The sequence below is a fragment of the Falco biarmicus genome, chromosome 9 (genome assembly GCF_023638135.1).
Source record: "Falco biarmicus isolate bFalBia1 chromosome 9, bFalBia1.pri, whole genome shotgun sequence".
NCBI classification, from domain to species: domain Eukaryota; kingdom Metazoa; phylum Chordata; class Aves; order Falconiformes; family Falconidae; genus Falco; species Falco biarmicus.
The window spans coordinates 9,285,822-9,305,629 of record NC_079296.1 but is presented as its reverse complement, the minus strand read 5'-3'; the positions used below and the strand labels follow the sequence as shown (position 1 = coordinate 9,305,629).

At 52.8% G+C, this 19,808-nt stretch overlaps 3 protein-coding genes across 6 annotated transcripts; 1 reads left to right on the top strand and 2 right to left on the bottom strand.

The window, feature by feature from the left end:
- Positions 1 to 1,876: 1,876 nt before the first annotated feature.
- On the bottom strand, positions 1,877 to 2,543 carry CDC26 (cell division cycle 26). The gene is made up of 2 exons (XM_056352771.1): positions 2,364 to 2,543; positions 1,877 to 2,282 (listed from the first exon to the last, which is right to left on the bottom strand). Exons 1-2 carry the CDS (start codon positions 2,442 to 2,444, stop codon positions 2,106 to 2,108), a joined length of 258 nt encoding a protein of 85 aa, XP_056208746.1. The 5' UTR covers positions 2,445 to 2,543; the 3' UTR covers positions 1,877 to 2,105.
- A 79-nt stretch (positions 2,544 to 2,622) lies between these two features.
- PRPF4 (pre-mRNA processing factor 4) lies at positions 2,623 to 10,658 on the top strand. 2 transcript variants are annotated; one of them, XM_056352758.1, is made up of 15 exons: positions 2,643 to 2,769; positions 3,318 to 3,362; positions 3,459 to 3,636; positions 3,868 to 4,054; positions 4,253 to 4,340; positions 5,127 to 5,206; positions 5,472 to 5,565; positions 6,493 to 6,587; positions 6,891 to 6,949; positions 7,575 to 7,698; positions 8,883 to 8,972; positions 9,231 to 9,353; positions 9,497 to 9,604; positions 9,691 to 9,809; positions 9,990 to 10,658. In XM_056352758.1, exons 1-15 carry the CDS (start codon positions 2,710 to 2,712, stop codon positions 10,181 to 10,183), a joined length of 1,644 nt encoding a protein of 547 aa, XP_056208733.1. In that variant the 5' UTR covers positions 2,643 to 2,709; the 3' UTR covers positions 10,184 to 10,658. The 2 variants fall into 2 exon arrangements, with proteins under 2 accessions (XP_056208734.1, XP_056208733.1); XM_056352759.1 differs by lacking the exon at positions 3,318 to 3,362 and having other exon boundaries at positions 2,623 to 2,769.
- WDR31 (WD repeat domain 31) lies at positions 10,386 to 19,776 on the bottom strand. 3 transcript variants are annotated; one of them, XM_056352763.1, is made up of 10 exons: positions 19,721 to 19,776; positions 16,529 to 16,661; positions 15,582 to 15,711; positions 15,062 to 15,136; positions 14,810 to 14,954; positions 14,623 to 14,723; positions 13,940 to 14,007; positions 13,346 to 13,487; positions 12,492 to 12,654; positions 10,386 to 11,036 (listed from the first exon to the last, which is right to left on the bottom strand). In XM_056352763.1, exons 2-10 carry the CDS (start codon positions 16,573 to 16,575, stop codon positions 10,876 to 10,878), a joined length of 1,032 nt encoding a protein of 343 aa, XP_056208738.1. In that variant the 5' UTR covers positions 16,576 to 16,661; positions 19,721 to 19,776; the 3' UTR covers positions 10,386 to 10,875. The 3 variants fall into 3 exon arrangements, with proteins under 3 accessions (XP_056208738.1, XP_056208736.1, XP_056208735.1); XM_056352761.1 differs by lacking the exon at positions 19,721 to 19,776 and adding an exon at positions 17,699 to 19,356; XM_056352760.1 differs by lacking the exons at positions 16,529 to 16,661; positions 19,721 to 19,776 and having other exon boundaries at positions 15,062 to 15,348; positions 15,582 to 15,704.
- Positions 19,777 to 19,808: the final 32 nt, after the last annotated feature.

Sequence of the window (19,808 nt, the reverse complement as noted above, 5' to 3'; positions counted from 1 at the left end):
CTATGGTGGATATGGGGTTTTGAAACAATCCTCAAAGCAGACTGCAGCTGAAGTGGAGGCTGGCAGCTCTTACTGCACCACTCACAAATTGACGCCAAGAGTAAGTGCTCGCTTTTATTAGCAAAAGGCCCTACAGTGAGGCAACTCCAGCGTGGCCTTTCCTTGCCCCTTTCCTCTGGCAGGACTCTTTGGTACCTGTTGTGACGGCGCACGTGAGTGGCAGGGGATTCAGGTGATCAGGGATGGGGGAGAGGAGCAGCATCCTCTGGGCCTGCCCCAAGTGCAAGCAACAACTGGAACCAGGAGTGTGGGAAGACATGCTGCATGAGTCACAGTTTGCTTCAGTCCAGTTACTTCACAGAGCGGGGGGAAAGCCAAGATGGAATTCCCATCCGTGAGGAATGGGTGCCTCCTGGATCTGCTGGAGGAGTCAAAGGACAGGAGTTTTAGGGAGCTGTAACAGTGAGGCCCCTCGGTGCGTGGAAGGTGTCTGCGTACAGCAAGGAATGCTGGTCTCTCTCAGCGGGGTTTTACTCTAGATCATATTCATCCATTCAAGAGGAGTGAGGGGCTGCCTGGGGTTTTCTTCCCCTGTCCAACCACAGGATGTTTAGAACCTGCTCTGGTGGTTCCCTGTCAGACCTGGGGCACCTTGGGAACACCCAAGAAGCAGAGCAATCCCTGGTAATTTTATGTGGTATTAGACTGGAAAAGCAGCCCTGCTCTAGGCCAAGCTGTGGCTCACTCCCATTTAAGTTCTCTACATTTTCCCAGCCTGACCTGAGATGTGATGTGCCTATAATACATGAAGCATGAATTTAACAAGTCCAGTTCGGAGCACTACTTGAGACACTGAAAAAATAAACTGGTCGCTGTGCTGAAATATGGTTGAGAACAGTCCCAGCCAGGAGCAGAGCAAGCCTCTGGCCCCAGGGCTGCTGGCACCCTGCTCTGCCTCCTGCCCCAGGCTGGAGGGAGCAGAGCTGCTTAAACACCAACAACCTGCTTCAGTTTTCATAACTCGCTTTCTTCGGGCTGCCTCACTGCACGCTGACCCCTCCTTTTTGGGGCTCTGCATTACCACACCCTTCGGTGATTTGCCTGGCCAGCTGGTGGTGGTACGGATCGCTGCTGCAACATCAGGTATATATGTTGGTTAGTCCACCAGAAATCAGTCTGCCTTTCCACTTTTATATGATGCCACCTGTAAGGAAATCCTTGCTGACCTTTGATCCAAGCCACAAACATCACAGGCAACTACCTGAAACTCCCATCACAGGGTGACAAATCACTGCAGCTGGGGTGATGTGCTCCCCAGGGCTGAATGGAAGGGTAAAGGAAAAACTGCTTGATCAGAAAATAGGGGATATTGTTCCACAACCACCTGCCCAGTGTGCTCTACTGCATCCGCATTTGTGACCATTCCCGGCTGAGGGCCCAACCCACAGCCCAGCTGTGACACTGAGGGAGAAGCAGCTGTAGGGCCATCTCTGAAATTGGGGATGAGGGATTTTAACAGGCCTGGGGGCTGCTTTCCCGGCCTTCTCAGGAAAGGGGGATAGCAGCATCCAGAACCACCATCTGTTGCACCTGGAGCTGCCGCCTTTATTCATACAGGCCTATAAAACGCTAATGAGAGGCTCCCCGGTACCTTCTCCTTAGCAGGGTCACCAGCTTGGAGGGTGAAAGGTTTAAATGAACACATTCACCGTCTCCATTTTGAACATTACTAAATTACAAGATCCCCCACAGGATCCTTCTGCAGGGGCAGTGTTTTACTGCTTTGCTGTATCGGGGCACACACAGGTGAAGGAAACACCGGCATCCTGGGTGTTTCCATCCCTGCCTGCGTGGTCTCCTCAGCCATTTGAAGCAGTTCATGTGGCTTGCTTTTTTTTTTTTTTATTAAAAAAAAAAAGACATATTTAATTCAAAGGAGACACTTGGCCATGGGACGTTAATGGGCGTGTTAACCAGACCCACTTAAAAAACCCACATCCAGCAAACTGAAACAGCAAAGGGGAGGGATGGCGAGACCAGACCCACCAGCCCCGGCCCCCCCGCGGCTGCCGGCCCCCCCCAGGGCTGCTGGGTCCCCCCCGCCGTTAGAACTCGAAGGTGCCGAAGTGGGCGGCGCGGCCGCCGGCCTTGGGCTGAGGCTTATAGCCGATGCGGTCATTGATGATCTGCTCCCGGCTCTTGTGGTCGGCGCCCAGCGCGATGCTCGCCGCCTCCTCGCCGGCCGCCGGCACCTCCGCGTCCTCCCGCTGCTTCTTGCGGCTCTGCGGGGCAAAGGGGTCGTGTCACGGCGCGCCCAGCCAGGGGCGGGCAGGGCCCGCGGGGGCGGCCGGCCCCGCTCGCACCTCCAGGTCCTTCCGGATGCTCTCAAACTCCTCGATGTCGTCCAGCTTCAACTCCAGCCGCGTCGGCTTCCGCCGCAGCATTGCCACCGCCCGCCGCCGCTCCGCCTCGGCCGCCGCCGCCGCCCCACGCCGCACCCACGCGGGCCGCACCGCCCAGCCTACTCCGCCTCCCGGCGTGCCCCGCGCGTCTTGCCGCTAAGCGCCACCGCGCCTCCCGGCGTGCCCCGCTTCCCGCCGCGCCTCCCGGCGTGCCCCGCGCCTCCCGGCGTGCCCCGCGTCCCCCGGAAGTGGTTGTGAGGCGGTGGAGTTCGGCGCGGCTCTGTGCGGCTACCGGAGCGCGGCCACCATGGCTTCTGCACGGGCACCGGCGGCGAAAGGCGGCGCCCGCCCCCCCGCGCCTGCAGAGGTGGGTGGGTGGGTGGCTCCGGGCCCGTTACCCCTGCGGGAGCGGGGACAGGCCGCGGGCCGGCCCAGCCGTTCTGCTTTTGGGCCTGGGGCTTGCTGTGGCGGGGCGGCCCTGGTGTGGGGCAGGCCCCTCCCCCCCGCCCCGCGCCGCTGGTGACACCGGAGCTATTCGAAGGGCCGCGACTGGAGCGGTTACGTGTTTTCATGCGTTTTTACAGAACCCTTTTGTTTTTCTTGGAAATTTGTTCTAACGCTCCGCTCCTGGGAGCATCTTCCACTGCTTCCCGGTAAAGGGCATCGAGAGCTGCTGGTCCTTTTTTTTTTTTTTTTTTTTTTTTTTTAAGAAAGGCATTGCTCGTGCCTTTGCTGGCACTTGTTCAGCAAGATTAGGAAAAGCTGTGTGTTTTAAAGTTTTCTTAAAAAAAAAAAAAATCCCCCAGCCTTAAGAATGAGGTCTAAGCAGATAATAACCAGAAAATAATTCAGTCTAACTTATGCAAATTGTTTAACATGGCGTTTTATTTTCTATCTTCGTATTTGGGACAACAGTCCAAAATTAACAACTCGAATACAACTTCAGGGTCTCTTAGTGATGTACGTACAAACTTTCTCCAGCAGAGCAGTGCTTTCGTGCACAGCCAGGCTGTTTGTCATTTCCTTTTTTGCCAAAATTCTGCCTTTACCTTCTAGGCTGCAAAGAGCAAGCCTGCAGAAGAGAGCGATGCTCCTCCACCCAAGAGGGCCCCCATCTTTTATGGCAGTTTGGAAGAGAAGGAAAGGGAGCGTCTGGCAAAAGGAGAATCAGGGCTGCTGGGAAAAGAAGGGATGAAAGCTGCGATTGAGGCTGGCAACATCAACATAAGCAGCGGTGAGAATGTTTAACCACCTTTTTATTTTCCCCCCTCGTTCTGGAATATGAAGTTTTCAGAAGTCTTCTTTTGAAAATTTGAAAATTATACTCAGCTTCTGAGTATAATTTAAAATCAAAACTATGACACCATTGCCTGGACGGTTGGCTCTGTGTTTGGATCTTCCTGTTTGAGAGGGATCTCTCATCCAACCATTGTTTTCAATCTGACAATTTCATTTTTTTGTTCAGGTGAGGTCTTTGATCTTGAAGACCACATGAGCGAGCGGCAGGCAGAAGTTCTGGCTGAGTTTGAGCGCAGGAAGAGAGCCCGGCAGATCAACGTCTCCACTGATGACTCTGAAGTGAAGGCCTGTTTGCGAGCACTTGGGGAGCCCATCACGCTCTTTGGAGAAGGCCCTGCAGAAAGGAGGGAGAGGTGCTGTGTCTGCCCTGGCTGTTGCAAACAGGGTCTCAATTTATCAAATCCCTGATGTTTTCCTTTTAGCTGGGGTGCAGTGAGTGCCGCGAGTCAGTAACACTTCATTGCAGTGCAGCAAGAAAGGCAGGCAGTGATTATTTGTCAGGTTAGCTGAGAATTCACTGAGTGAATACAACTTCCTGTGTTTCTTTCCAGATTAAGAAATATCCTTTCAGTGGTTGGCACAGATGCATTAAAAAAGACGAGGAAAGATGACGACAGGTCTAAAAAATCCAAAGAAGAGGTAATGGTCTCTCTTGTTCTCTCAGTGCTGAGGGAGATTTGTATGATACCCTTTAAGATTCCTTTGACAGTCTCTACTATGTCCAGGACTCTTGGTTTTGGTCAGTCTGTGGGTTCTTTTGTCATCCCTTCATGCTGCTTCTGTATTGCCCACGTTAGCAAAACTGGGCAATGTTTTGTCTAAATCAGGAGCATTAAGTCTGGCTTGTACTCGCTGACCAAATTCCGAGCTCCGTACGGCATATAGAAGAGGAGATCAGATGTTTGTTCCTTAGTATAGTGAGTCTTTCATTGTTGTTTGTCTTCATACTTGGGAAGAAAGTATTATGTTCCTGCTGCTACATGTTTCTGCCTTTGATTCTTCTTTCTTTTTGCTTCTCCTGTCTCTTTTCTCACTCCATTTTTTCCTTATTATTTTTTGAGGTTGCTGTTAGAAATAAGGACAGCTTCTGCAGCTCTGGGTGTTCTTTTTACTGGGCGATGTGTAGGCAAGGAGGAAGCTGTACGTCATTAAGTAAAAATGAGTTAGTGTTCAATTGGAATATTCTTGAGTGAAACAGCAGCACGTCAGGTTCTGATTTATAGGGCTGAGCGTTTGACTTGAGTCTCTTAATCCTAGGGCTTATAGTTATGCAAAATGCCCTTAAAAAGAGGCCTTAACACAGCAAGATTTAAGAGCAGATGCTGTGGTGGCACTTAATGTACTAAGAGGAAGTCATCTAAGGTAACTGAATGGAAGAGAAGTATCACCTTAGTTTTTTCTTCAGTTTTGTTCTTTTTGTTACAGTATCAGCAAACCTGGTACCACGAAGGACCACGCAGTCTGAAAACAGCGAGGCTGTGGCTTGCTAACTACTCGCTGCCCAGGTGAGATAAAAGAGCGCAAACGAAGGAGGGAGATGCAGCCTTTTGTAAAATCCAGCTGCTAATCCCACTGTGGGTAGTGCAGGATATTTGAGGTCAAAGGAATAGGGAACATACACTGGTAGACAGGTCCAGTAAGCTTAGAGCTTGAGTTCTCAGTGACTGGCTCGAGTTGGCCCAGTTTGGGGGAAGAAGAGGGAAAAGCCTGTTTCCAGCAGCAGGGTGAGGAAAATGTAGAGGCTTGTTACTTCACCTTTTCTCTTCACAGGGCAGTGAAGCGGCTAGAAGAAGCCCGTCTACTCAAAGAGATTCCAGAGGCAACCAGGACATCACAGAGACAGGAGCTACACAAATCCCTGCGAGTAGGTGTGGCAGCTGCTCAGCTGCTGTTTTTACAACTTTTGCTGATCTTCCAAAGATATCAGAAAGGGATCAGCTGCTCAGAGGTGCTGTCGGGAGATGCGTGTAGTTTTCTGCACTGTCTTCTGTTGGAGAGCTCTGCTTTTTCTCTTTCCCTGTGTTATGCATAAAGCATGTTCTAGCTCTTTCTTCAAGTGATTCGAGAGATGTACTTGAGTTGTCCCTTTGCATGGCAGGGGATGAAGAGATACCCCTGCATTACCTTGCCGCTTACCTGTGAAGTTAAAGGAATTTTTTCTTGGCTTTCTCACAGGTTTAGCTGGCTAGGAAGGGACTGCTAACTTTCCTTTACCTGTACGGTCGTCACTGGGAAATAATAACCAACACAGTAATGCAAAACATGCTTTAGATGACTCTGGGATGCCCTTTTTGAGCTTGTTAAGTCAGATTCCCAGCTTAACAGAGAGGCTCAAGCACACAGTGTGGTGCCACTCTAATCCTGTTTACACCCAGAGGCATTATCTGCCAGAGGATTTGCTTCTCCCCTAAGCGCACCGCACTGCCTGCCCTAGTCTGTCCAGCTGCGTTTGTTGGATGAGTTGTAGAAAGAGGCTGAAACTACAGTAAGTTCTCTGTTAAAGCCAGAGTCACAAAGCAGGCCTGCAGGGTTATTGGTGGCACGTATTGCGGGTGGCACATGGAATGCTGAGCTGCGCCCCAGGGCCGTGCTAGCTTACACTGGGCAGGCTGGCTCCGTGGCCTTCCTGCTCGGAGCTGGAGTGGCTCCTGGGCAGCTCCTCCCTTTGGAAGTGACTTTCCAAAGGCCTCTGCCTCCTCCTGTGTACATTTGCCTCCTTCACCTCAGTTTTTGGCTGGGGCTTTCTCTAGTTTGTTTGTACTTCAGTTATTTTCTGTCTGTCTGGTTACAGTCCTTGAATAACTTCTGCAGTCAGATTGGAGATGATCGCCCGCTGTCCTACTGCCACTTCAGCCCCAATTCCAAACTTCTCGCTACTGCCTGTTGGTAAGTTTTCTTGTACAGCGTTTGCTTTAGGGGCTGGGAGAGCACAGCAGGAGTGAAGAAGAGGGATGTTATTGGAGGCTTGTAAGAGTTCAGAAATGGTTTTTCTTCCTACTCTGAACTCTTCACTTCGGTTTAGAGCTTAGCTGAGGTTTCTGTCTGAGTCCATTAGTTCCCATGGATGGTTGCCTGAAGTGTCCTGGTATTTTAGCTACTGCAGAACCCCCCAGGGTGGCTTTGCAGCTCTGTTTGATCTGTTCTTTGACATTCCTGTCTATGCTGACATCTGTTCCTTGTCTTCAACAGGAGCGGATTGTGCAAGCTCTGGTCTGTGCCTGACTGCAACCTTGTTCACACCTTACGAGGTAGAGAAAAGCGACTTTCACTGAGACTCTTTGCTTAGTTCTTTTGTTCCTCTCTGGGTTGAGTTCCCAGACCTGCACTACTTTGTGACTCAAAGTGTAGTATTCTTTGGGCAGACTTTATTTTAATGAGTGTCAGTCAGGCTTGTGGAGCATGGGCACGTGTCAGATAACCAAGAGGAAGTCTTGGCTTTTCTCTTAGAGCCAAGACTCAAGTTTGCTGTTTCTGTTTCTGAATGGTGGTTTGTTTTGTTTCAAAACCTGGTTTGAGTTATTTTGATCCAAATACCAGCGTTTTTGGCCAGGTCATTTAACAGTAGTAAGGTTCTTTGAACAGGGGTCACAACTTTTGCCCTCACATTTTGTATTTCGTCAGTGTCTTGATTTATATGTTAAATTTTCACTACATTTTGAGGATGACAAACCTCAGTGCTACTGGAATTGCAGCTTAGCAGTTCACAGGACCAATGTGTCTGGCCGTTATAATGCAACTTCACCCAATGTGGGATGACACGGTGAAAGTGTTCACTGGTACCTGACTAATTAGTAACAAATAAATGCTGCTGTTCTGAAGAATTGGCCAAGATCATGTGGCAGATGATGAATTTTAATTTTCCTTTCTCTTAAGGACACAACACCAACGTAGGAGCGATAGTCTTCCATCCCAAAGCCACTGTCTCCCTAGACAAGAAGGATGTTAACCTGGCCTCGTGTGCGGCTGATGGTTCTGTCAAACTCTGGAGCCTTGAAAGGTCAGAACGATACCAGACATGCACAGCTGCAGCATTGCTGTTTTGGGGTTTATTTTGTGTTACTAAACACTGGACATTTACCATCCTCCTGCAAATATAACCTTTTCTTGTAGTTATACCAGTGCAATTCCTGGCCTCAGTATGTGCCACCTTCTTCAGCAGGAAAAGAGATCACCCTGATTAGGGGAATCAAGGTGAGGGGAAATTATCTGAAAAGAATCAAGTCATAATTGCTGCTGGGCATTAGTAAACTGCTTTGGGTGATGGATGGAAGACTTGGAGATCATTTCATTCTAACCTTTCATTTAGGAGGAAATTTCCTCTCTTGAGTATTAAGAAATGAACTTTTGAGTTATTGGAAAGCACCAGTATTGGGAGGTGGACTAACCAAATATATGACCATGCACAAAAGCTTCAGCCTGTGATGAAAACAAGTGGCTCTGTCACTGCACAGTGTAGTTCTGGAACACGTGCACCATCTGTCTCAAGCCTGTAAAGAAGGGAACGGTGTAGATACCAAGCATCAGCTGTGTTTGAAAAGTGGAGCCCTGCAGTGCACCTCAGGAAGAGGCAGGCAGCTGTGAGATCCTCAGTTGTTCATCCTTAGCTGAAAGTTGCCGTTCCTAACTGCAGAAGCATACCTGTGCAAAGGGACAGGGCGTTTACTAGTCTTACGTGACCACATCTCTAGTTAGCCTGCTGGAAAAACTAAATGCTGTTCAGGCCTTCTGCTGAAGGCTGCTGACCTACTGCCTGTAATTCTGGGAGAATAAATATTCACTCTGTCTTGCCTCCCTGCAGTTTTTCAGAATAGCAGAATTTGCGGTAGTTCAGGATGTGTTCTGTGTAGTCACAGAAAAAAAACTCCCTGCAATTCAGGTAGTCCACATTTTGTTTCTGCACTTTCAAAGTGCTAATGACAAGGGCCTTGTTAGTTTTCAGGAATAACAGTTATCCCAGGAGAACGTTATAACCAACATGAGTGTGGATAAAGGGGTTTTATTTAAAGCTTTAGGTGTGTGAACAAAAGGCAGAATTTGGAGTCATTAGTTAAAATTCTGATGTTCCTGTCTGGCTTGCCTTTAATTAGCAGTTCTTCTGTTGTGATCATAACATTTGCAGAGGCCTGGCTAGAGCCAGCCACCTCCGACCAGTGTCCAATGATTTTTGTTTCTGTTTTTTAGTGATGAACCAGTGGCAGATATTGAAGGACACAGCATGAGAGTGGCACGTGTGATGTGGCACCCGTCTGGGAGGTTCCTGGGTACTACCTGGTACAGAGATTTCATTGTTTGCAAAGACATTACCATTAGCTGTCTAGTTGGTAGCCCAGTGACTACCATTGCTTGTCCACAGAGGAGCCCAGCATGGGCAAGGGTTGGCCATTCTTGACAGCAGCTGGGCTGTTGTCTGCCCCTCACGTGAGACCCTGTTGGTCTGCAGCTGGAAATAAAATGCCCACAGAGTTAATGAAATATCCTGTTACTCTCCTTGGAGATACGTGTATTTGGACAAACACTTTGTTTTTACAGCTACGATCACTCGTGGCGCTTGTGGGACCTGGAAGCTCAGGAAGAGATTCTCCATCAGGAGGGGCACAGCAAAGGGGTCTATGACATTGCCTTTCACACGGATGGGTCTCTCGCTGGGACTGGGTGAGTGTCCTTTGTGGCAGGACTGGGTGTGCAGTATTATCAAGGTTTTGTTGCTGGCTGATGCCGAGTGCCCCAGCAATTTCTGAGCCTACTCTGGCAGTTGCTGAGGCCTGATGGGCAACGCTTGGGTTCTCCCTTCCTAGTGGACTGGATGCTTTTGGCCGGGTGTGGGACTTGCGCACAGGACGCTGTATCATGTTTCTAGAAGGCCACCTGAAGGAGATCTACGGGGTTAACTTCTCCCCAAATGGGTAAGAAAGGAGCTTGCGTGGTTTACGTGGGAGCTCTGAGTACAAACCCAGCTCCCAACAACATGTTCTTCTCCATCCTTTGGCAGATACCACGTCGCAACTGGCAGTGGTGACAATACCTGCAAGGTATGGGACCTCCGCCAGAGGAAGTGCATCTACACCATTCCTGCCCATCAGAACCTGGTGACTGGAGTGAAATTTGAACGTAAGTACCTCCCGGCTGATGTTCCTTATCCCTGCCTCTCCCGAGCTGAGGTGGCAGGGGATAGGGGCAACTCAAAACCACATCTTCAGGTCAGGAAGACCTGTACTGGTTAGCAGAAAAGATTTGCCGTGGGATTATTTGCAAATCTCACTTCTCCCTTTTTCTCATCCTCTGCTGCAGCCAATCACGGTAACTTCCTGCTCACAGGCGCTTACGACAACACCGCAAAGATCTGGACTCACCCTGGCTGGTCCCCTCTGAAGACCCTGGCTGGTCACGAGGGGAAGGTGATGGGACTGGATATCTCCCTCGATGGCCAGCTGATAGCGACCTGCTCCTATGACAGAACCTTCAAGCTGTGGACAGCGGAGTAGCTCAGAGGTGCTGCTTATGAACTGGAATGGAGACGTTAATGGCTTTCAACTAAGACTTGTTTTTTTTTATATTAAAGAAAAAAAAAGAAATTGGCTATTGCAACATGCGTTACGATAGCTGTAGTCACTAGTTGGTCTTGGGTTGAGGTATTTTTGAAGCGCTTCTGTTTCCCAGGGCTTGGTTGGAGTCAGATCTTGGGTGATGTTTTTCCACTTTTTAGGACTTTGGTTTTATACCACAGATAGTGCTTTCTGCTGTAATTTGGAGACAGTCCATAGGCGTCCACCCTCCCCTCCAAGTCAGGCTCACAGGCTTTCTCCAGCCTGTTCCGGTCATTTGTAGGTCGCCATACAGCCCTCGGGTATGGTGTTATTCAGCCTCTGTTAATACCTTTCATTTTCCAAGAGCCTTTGGTAGCCTGTGTGGAGATTCTGTAAATAAAATGCAGAAGGCTCACTCGGGAGCAAGAACTTGGCCTGAATGTATCAGTGATGTGGCTTTTCTTCTAGACTGCTCTAGTTCCTTCCCCACACGCACAATCTGAAACCAGTAAATCCCCCTGTGGCCGCCCCACTGATCACACATCGTTGCTCTACGTGTGAACGCTCTCCTGGTGCTGGCAGTCGGGGGGGAAGCTCTGGGGGAGTCGCCTCCCCTCGCAGGGCAGTCTCTGCCAGGGAGGTTACTACGGTCAAAATGCTGCCACCTCCTCCAGCGCCGGGTCTGCACCGTCACTCATCCGGAGTACGTGAATTCCCGAGTGAAAACTTGCGCAGAGCAGTGTGGAGCTGTCACAGACGGCCAGTGAGACCAGTGGTCCCGATCCCTCGAGGCACAAGGAGGCCAGGCAGGCTGAGGGAAGAGACAAATCACTCGGCACGCTTGGTTTGCCAAGATGAGACATGACCACACCAACCTCCCACCACCTGGCTCTGCCTGCTCGCCTGAGGCAGGTGAGCTGCACCCCTCGCTGTCCCGGGTCCCCGCAGCCAAAGGCATCGGCACGTGCCCCCTAGAAGAGAGACCCTCCACCCCTGTAAGCCCCACGGGGGACCTGTGCGTTGCCCAGTCGGGCAGTGGCCAGCTCACAGGGATCCAGGCTGACGTCAGGCTCTGCCCTTTCCCTGGAGACAAAGCGGGGATGGATGGACAGACCGACCCCGCTGGGCAGAGCTGCAGGTCTTGCGTGGAGGCGTTCCCAACCTGCCTTTTTCTCCCAAATTGCTTATGGTCCAGAAATGGTTTTCCTAAGGGCTGTGCTACACTCAACATGCAGTTTTGATAAACCTCCAAAAGGGAAAGAGAAATAAGACTTACAATGTCCATCGGCCCTTCTGTTCGTGTCTCTTACTACACAAACCCCGAGGCAGCATTAGTGCAGGGACCCCAGCCCCACGCTGAGCTGCCAACAGCTGCATTTGGCACGGACAGTCAGGCAACCACCTCTTGTGGTGACTTGCACCCTTCCAGGAGCAGCTGAATTAAGGCTGGCCGCTGTGGTAGTCACCCAGTTGTGGAGGCAACAGGATCAAAACAAATCTGCTGCCAACCCCGCGGCCACCTTGGCGTGTGCGGGCACCAGGGTGAGAGAAGAGGTGAGTGAAACAGAAGGCGAGAGCTTTTCTGCAGGGGATCATCAGGTTTCTATTTTCATCCTATGGTAAATAAGTGCATTTGGAGAGGGGCTTAGCCACGGGGAGCATCTAATGCTGATGACTTCACCGCATTTGGTGTGTGTCTGTGAACCTGAATGGCTTCCAAGAGGTCCCTGCCTTCTGCGCAAGGCGTTACTAACAAGCCTGCTGCTACGGCAGGGCTTGGCATGTTAACAGCCTTTGTGCCCAGCTCAGGTGAGGACTCTGCCCTCGCCAAGCCCTCCAGCAGGCAGAGGTACCCCCCAAACGGCAGTAATTCCCTCCAGCAGGCAGAGGTACCCCCCAAACGGCCGTGATTCCCCTCAAGGGGACAACCAAAGGCAGGGCAGTTGCTCACCAGCCCTCTGTCCTCCAGCACGACTGTTTTTTACAACTTTCCACTCGTATTTGTGGAAAGCCCTGGAGTTCCCCTGTTCGTTTTTATTTTTATCATTTGTCCTGTCATTGCTGAACTCGGATGGATCTTTAAAAGCCATCTCTCATCGCTGCTTCCTTTTATTGTAGGAAGGACACTCCACCCAGTCCTGCAGCTGGATTAGAGTAAAACCCAGAGATTTCAGGCATCATCGTGCCCATCACCACCAGGAGACAGAAACAAAGGGAACAGTTATCCCAGAGTGAGGCGCGTGGCGTGGGCGGGACCCTCCCCTACCTCCAGTGTCACGGTCCCAGACCTTCACTGTGCTGTCGTAGGAGGACGTGGCAATGCTGGGGGTGACAGCTGGGCCGCGTGGAAGGAAGACGCATGAGGTCGTGGTCTGTAAATGCCCTTTGTACTCGCACACTCGGTTTCTTGTCTGCCGTAGGTCCCACAGCTGCAAGGCAACAGGCAGAGGTTCGAGCTCAGGCTCTGTTGCTGCCACTTGCCAACACGGAGCTCTTTTACAAAGAGAGGAAGATGGTTTTGGATAAAGAGCTCCTTGCCCATCCCCAGAGTACAATTACTGCCTTTGGGCCCTGCTCATGCTCCCGGTCCTGGAGAACTTCAAACCTCAGGGGATTTTCACCATCGGTGACTATTTGAGCATGTGCCCACACCCATTGGAGCTGATGGGCTAAGACTGCCAGGGCAGATAGCTGTGTCTCCAGCCTGCTGCCGCCCTCAGCCCTGCTCTCCCTGGGTGGGATGGTCTCATCCTCTCGATGCTCACACACAGGGCTGAGAACCTGCAGGGCTGAATCCCTGGTTTGGAAACACCTTGAGCAAAGGGCCCCTTACAGGCTTTCTGTGAGAGCCTCGTGCTCCTTGATGCCATTACTGAAACAAAACTCCAGTGCTTTAATCAGGAAGAATGTCAGCTCGGCTGTTCTCTGAGCAGAAGGCTTACCGAAGGGACAGGCAGGAAGGCACTAAGCTCCAGCCCTGGCTGGTGACACCAGCATAAGGCCAAGACAGTGGGAGCAAGCAGATCCTTGGAGTGCTGATCTTGCTGCCCTCTGCTGTATCCCGTGAATGTGGGAGAAAAAAAATCAGAAAAAGCCGGACTCGGTGCCCGGCAAACTCACGGTGGCCTCGCTGCCCTCGCCCGCGGAGCCACTGCTGCTGCTGAGGCAGTACCGCCCGTCCTGGCTGGCATCGCAGCACGTCTGAATGTGCTGCTTGGCTGGGAACGTGTGTGCCACCTGCAGCTCCCGGCTGTCCCAGATCCTGGAAGGAACGGGAGTGGGGAGGGGGACTCTGATGCACCATCACCACGACAGGCTTCCTTCCGTACCCCGCGCCCCCCACACCCTCGCTGTGCCCTCGTGCTTTGCCCTTGCTGCTGTGCCCCATGCTGCATCCTTGCATTTATCTGTTCTGGATCAATCTCCATCCAGAGCAGCTGTGCTGAGCTTGCTTTTTTTAATTCTCCTTTCCACCCACAGCTGCCACCCCGTGCTGCTTACAGCCACGGATGTCCCTAGACCATCCTCCCCTGGCAAGAGGCTACAGCTCCAAGACCCAGGTGAGCTGGAAGGTGGCTACTAGCCACCCCAGCAGGGCATGGGAGACCAGGTGGTCATGACAACCAGAGAGACAGCTTGTGTGCCGGCATCTTCCATAACCCCCACGTGCCCCAGGCTGTAACTTCCTTCTCTGTGGCCACATGAAGGATTTACCTGATTGTTTTATCCTCTGAGGTCTGGATGACATAAGGTTCTCCTGGAACCCAGCTCAGATGTGTGACCTGTGGAGAGGGAAGGATGAGCGGGAGCCCACCCCTGCCTGCAGCCCAGGCTGGCATCCACCTGTAGGTACACATCCAGCGCACTCCCACCCTCTTCCTCATGCTGGGTTACGAGCAGGAAACGTTGGATGAAGGTTTTTTGTACTTCCCACCAATGTTGCTCCCCTATTATTATTTTATATAGATAATATATATATATAATCGTGGTTATTTGCAGGCAGGGAGGTGCCAACAGCTCAGCAGCACACAGAGCCGTGGTACGTGGCACGGGAGCCAGAAGATGGTACCCATAGCAGCTCTGCTGCTGAGCTGGAACAGAAGGGAAGGCAGCCCCCACGGTGCAAGGTGCTCCCTAGCAGCTATCAGTCGGAACATTAATACATTTCTCTATGGGTCTTGGTACCTTTGTGCTCCTGGATTTTCTGTTACTTGGAGAAGGGAGTAACCAGCCTTGAGCTTTGGTCTCCCCAGGTGCACAGGCAACCCGTGCAGTGCCTCAAGGGCTTCTTGCAGCACCAAGCTCAGAGCAAATTTGTTCTACGTGGCTTCATGTGCCAAATAACTGTGCAGGCATCGAGGTGCTGAGATAGGATGCAAGAAACCAGCAGCTCCTACCAGATTCCTGGAGATAGCGGCTCTGCCCAGACACTCTCCGGTCTCTGTGTCCCACTTGCACACGGTGTTGTCTCGTGAACCTGAGCACAGCTGGGAGGCATCTGCAACCACAAGTTAACATTAAAAAAAAAAAGTCAAGAAAAGCTGTCAATAAATCCCTGGGCAATGGGAGTGTGTTGTCCCTCACCTGGGCTCACAGCCAGTCCAGTAACAACCAGGTCGTGTCCCAGGAAGCGCTGGCTTGGCCCCGAGGTCCCGTGAAGCTCCCACATCATCACTGTCTTGTCCCGCGATGCACTGAAGACTCTGTCTGAGTCAGGGGCAGCGGTGACCTGCCAAGGACAAGACAGGAGAAGCCAGTTAGTCGCTCCGTCATTCCGGGCTCCCCAGTCCCTGACAGGTACCCGTACCAGAGACCCCACCGCGCTCCATTGCTCACCTTGGAGACCTCCCGCTCGTGCCCGACGAACCGCCGCAGTGCAGCCCCAGATCTCCAGCTGCAAATGGCCACGGTCTGCGGAGCAGCAGGGAGAGGCATCAGCAGGGGCAGCAGCAGAGCGGGTGAAGGAGGATTACACACGTTCTTGGTTATGTTACACTGAGACCCGTGCACAGCCCAAGCTTGGAGAGGGAACATGTTCTTCTGGTTTTGAGCTCCTACAGCATATGCAGCTGCCTTTAGAGCCTGTCCTGTGCCAGGTAACATGTGATCCAGTGATCCCAAGCCTGGGTGAGACCATTGGATGTGATCTGAGTTCAGGAGAGGTTATAATATTTGATTCAATGTGCTTCAGTGCATGCTCTCACTCTAAGCTCATCTTTTCTTTCCAAATCCAGGAACTGACAAAGTTGTTACCATTGACGGAAATGTTTAAAGCTCATGTTTAAACCTTATTTTCTGAACCTGTGAATACATTTTCATGACTGTGCTTTGTGCCTGGTGGCAGGGGGTACCTCACCTTATCTCGTCCTCCTGACACACACAGGTCTGGTTTGAGAGCAGCCACAGAAGCGACGGCATCGGTGTGCGTGGGGCCGTGCTGCCTGACGGCTCGGACAGGTCCTGTCTCTTCCACGGAGCCATCGGCCCTGCAGCAGCAGGCAAAGAGACAGTGGCAGGGGCTGCAGGGGCTTCAGAGCAAAGCCAGGGTGTCACTCCCCAGTGCAAGAGGGGTCTGGGAGATGGCACCGCCGGCTGCGCTGGGGAGCGACAACATCTGCCTTTGGAAAGCCAAGGGGGAGCTGGGAATGGACAAATGCTCCTGGACTAGGTGAGATGGAGCAGGTCTATTCCATCTCTAGAGCTGCTAAATATTTAGGTGTTAACTCACTCCATACTGGTGCAAAGAAGAAAAGAAATGTTGATCTCGCCAGCCTCCCCTTCCACTAACACCTGGCAGGCTCTGCTGCGCCCCTCTGCTCTGGCACAGCCTGGCCAAGCCCACCGAGCCCCCTGCTGCTGCCCTGTGCTCTCAGCTGGTCCCCAGGCAGAGATCACCCACCCTGCTGCCACCCACTGAATTGCTTCATCTTGCCCATGGAAGCCGCTGCGTCTCTGAAGAGACGGTGAAGCGGTTTGGATCTTTGGGCTAAATAGTTGCCCCTGGAGCTGTTACCCTTCAGAGCTCTGCCCGAGCCATCGCAGAGCAGGACCCCCGGCCATGGGCAGGACCCCCGGCCATGGTTGCACACTTGGCCACTCCTGTGAGCTACATTTTAGATTTCAGTCCCCCAAAGAAACCGAGCAGACTTTAGAAGTGAGGGTCAAAAATAAAAATCCAATTCATACATTCAATAACAGAACTAAACCCACACGCTTGCTACAGTCTCTATTCATTTGCTGTTCTCTCTTTACTCTCGAACCTGATTTATTGACTTCAGGCATGGTCGCCTGGCATCGCGTTACCTGTATTTGGTGGTGTGGAAGGTGATTTTACTCTGCAGTTTCCCCATAGCTCTGCCGACTAGCACAGCTCCCGCTCCGGCCAGCAGCGGGGAGCATCACGCCGCACCTCGGGTGCCTGCCGCTGGGATGCGGGCTGTGGGTGAGGAGACACAGTGTTACTGGGAATGCAGAGAGGTTTCTCCTTGTTACAGATATGGGATAAGGCATATGTATGCTGATAACACACTATCTACATCTTAACTTCATTTAGAATAAGAAGAAAAACCTCAGAGGAGGGGACGTCTGGAGCTCCCTAGGCAAACCTGCTCAGAGCAGAGCCACCTTCCGAGGTGATGCTCCTGGGACCTTACAGCTGGGCTTTGAAAGTATCCAAGCTTAGTGAGGCCACAATAGAGATGAAGCTGCTGCCTACAATTCTTCTAGCACCTCATGCCTCCTCTTACTCCAGTATCTGCTCTTGACTTCCATATTTCCCAGAGATCCCAGTCTCTAGGCTGGTGAGTGCAAACACCCCCAGTCTAAAGTCCATAGTGCCAGGTGGGACCGAGGTAACCACAGCCACAGGCAGCCTGAACTTCACCGGACCAGCCTGACTTAACGTAAAGCTTGAAGCGATCTTTCCATAGGCTGAGGAATGCTTTGGGAACAGCAGCTTCTATGTCCAGAGACTCCAACCCCACATCCAGTCTGGGGCATCCCACCCGTGGCATCCCACAGCCAGTCCCCGCACCAGCGTCCACCCGGGCAGAGGAGCCTTCGGCAGAGCAGGGGCCCGAGGCAGCATCTCCCCCTCATCCTCATGGGTCACCGACCCAGCCGAAACCACTTTCAATGACAGTGAATTGTCATGTACAGTAATTGGCTTCTTCTTAGCTCAAGACATGCTAATTGGATTTAGCCTGTACTAGGTGTATGTTGGCATTCCCGTCTTCTGGGTCAGTAGTATTTTGCTAATAAAAATCAGGAAAAAGCACCTCTGCCTGCTTGTTCCAGCAAAGAAAAAACCTGCTTGAAGGCTCTGCTCACAAAACCCCAAAATACTGCCCACCTGAAAACCAAATCCTGGGAGCACTAAGCAGGAGGGCTTGGGTTTCTACAAAATATTCCCTTTCTAATTTTACCCTGACAGCCATTGTGATTAGCAATTAGTAATACCCAGTTAATCTCCACCTGTTCCATCCATGAGTTTGCATGTTCAAAAGCTGTGAAGAATAAGAAATCTCACAGCCGAGGGGCAGCGACAGTTCAGCAATTCGATCAGACTGAGTGTCCAGGTCATTTCAGTACATGAGCAACAAACAGGGTTTGTCCTTGCCAGCAGGAGAACCCCGGAGTTTTTTTCTCCTGCAAAACAAGATTCTAGGAAAAAGCTGAGATGTAAATTCTAATTTTTTAATTATGGTGATTACTATGTTTCCCCACTCATGGAGTTAATGCACACATGCACAGTCGACCCTACCTGCACATCAGCTCAAATCAGTGTCAGCGGGAGGCTGCCTGCTCTCTCCTGCCTTTTGCCCACCGCCAAAAAGAGATTTTTCTGAATCCTGAACAAGAGCAGTAGCTGCTCGGGCAGGACGTTCCCCTCACCTGAGGTGTTAGGATCTGGCAGGCTTCCCTACACATTGACCATGAACCTGGTCCATCCCAAAGCTCTCCAGGAACACAGGGATCCTGCCGCAGCTGATCCATACACAGCCACCCCTCCACAAGACCGAATTTCACGCCGGAGGAGCTCCCATCCTCCCTTCTCCCCAAATGTATCGCTTAGCAGAGAGCAAAAAAATTTTTTACTAAATCATTTTTTAAAAAGAAAGCACCGAAACCACAGCAGCGTTTCTCCCCGTTTTCCTGGGGTGTTAAACAGCCCCTCGCAGGGGGTGTTCTGCTTTCGGGGGGCACGGGGGCAGCCCCCAGCCCCGTAGCCAGGGGTGGCCCCAGGCAGTGACACAGGTCCCTGAGGCTGGGGGTGCCCCCTGGGTGCTCCCCGGGTCCCTGTGCATGGGGGGAGCCCCGAGGTCGGTGTGGGGCAGCCCGGTGGGGGCAATGTGGCGCAGTCCAGGGGGCTATAGCTGGGGCAACCCTGGCAAAGGTGTGGTGACAACGCAGGTCCCTATAGCTGGGGCAGCCCCATGGGAAAAATATGGGGACAACATGGGTCCCTATAGCCAGGGCAACCCCATAGGAAGGATGTGGGGTGGCTCCTGGGAGGGATACAGGGACAACACGGGTCCCTGTAGCCAGGGCAACCCCTGGGAGGGATACAGGGACCCCTGGGAGCGATGTAAGGACAACATGGGTCCCTACAGCCGGGATAGCCCCCTGGGAAGGATATGGGGACCCCTGGGAGGGATACGGGGACAACAAGGGCCCTTGTAGCCGGGACAGCCCCCTGGGAAGGCTGTGGGGCTGCCCCTCGGAGGGGTATGGGGACCTGTGGGAGGGGTACGGGGACAACATGGGTCCCTACAGCCGGGACAGCCCCCTGGGAAGCGTATGAGGACCCCTGGGAGGGGTACGGGGACAACACGTGTCCCTGAAGCTGGAATAACCCCTGGGAAGGCTGTGGGGCAGCCCCTGGGGGGGGAGGGTACGGGGACCCCTTGGGGGGGTATGGGGACAACATGGGTCCCTGCAGCCGGGACAGCCCCCTGGGAAGGATATGGGGACTCCTGGGAGGGATATGGGGACAACATGTGTTCCTGAAGCTGGAATAACCCCCTGGGAAGGCTGTGGGGCAGCCCCTGGGGCAGGGTACGGGGCCAACACGGGTCCCTGTAGCCGGTACAGCCCCCTGGGAAGGATATGAGGACCCCTGGGAAGGGTACGGGGACCCCTGGGAGGGGTACGGGGACAACACGTGTCCCTGAAGCTGGAATAACCCCTGGGAAGACTGTGGGGCAGCCCCTGGGGGGAGGGGGGGGGGTGCGGGGACCCCTGGGAGGGGTACGGGGACAACACGGGTCCCTACAGCCGGGACAGTCCCCTGGGAAGCGTATGAGGACCCCTGGCAGGGGTAGGGGGACAACACGTGTCCCTGGAGCTGGGATCACCCCTGGGAAGGCTGTGGGGCAGCCCCTGGGGCGTACGGGGACCCCTGGGAGGGGTACGGGGACAACACGGGTCCCTGTGCCTGGCCCAGCCCCGCGGACACCGGGCAGCCCGCCCCGCCCCGGGGACAGGCGCACTCACCGGGGCCCGGCCCGTCCGTCCCGTCCGTCCCGTCCCGGCGCGGCGCAGGGCGGGCGGGGCGGGGCGGGGCCGCGGGGGGCGGGGCGGC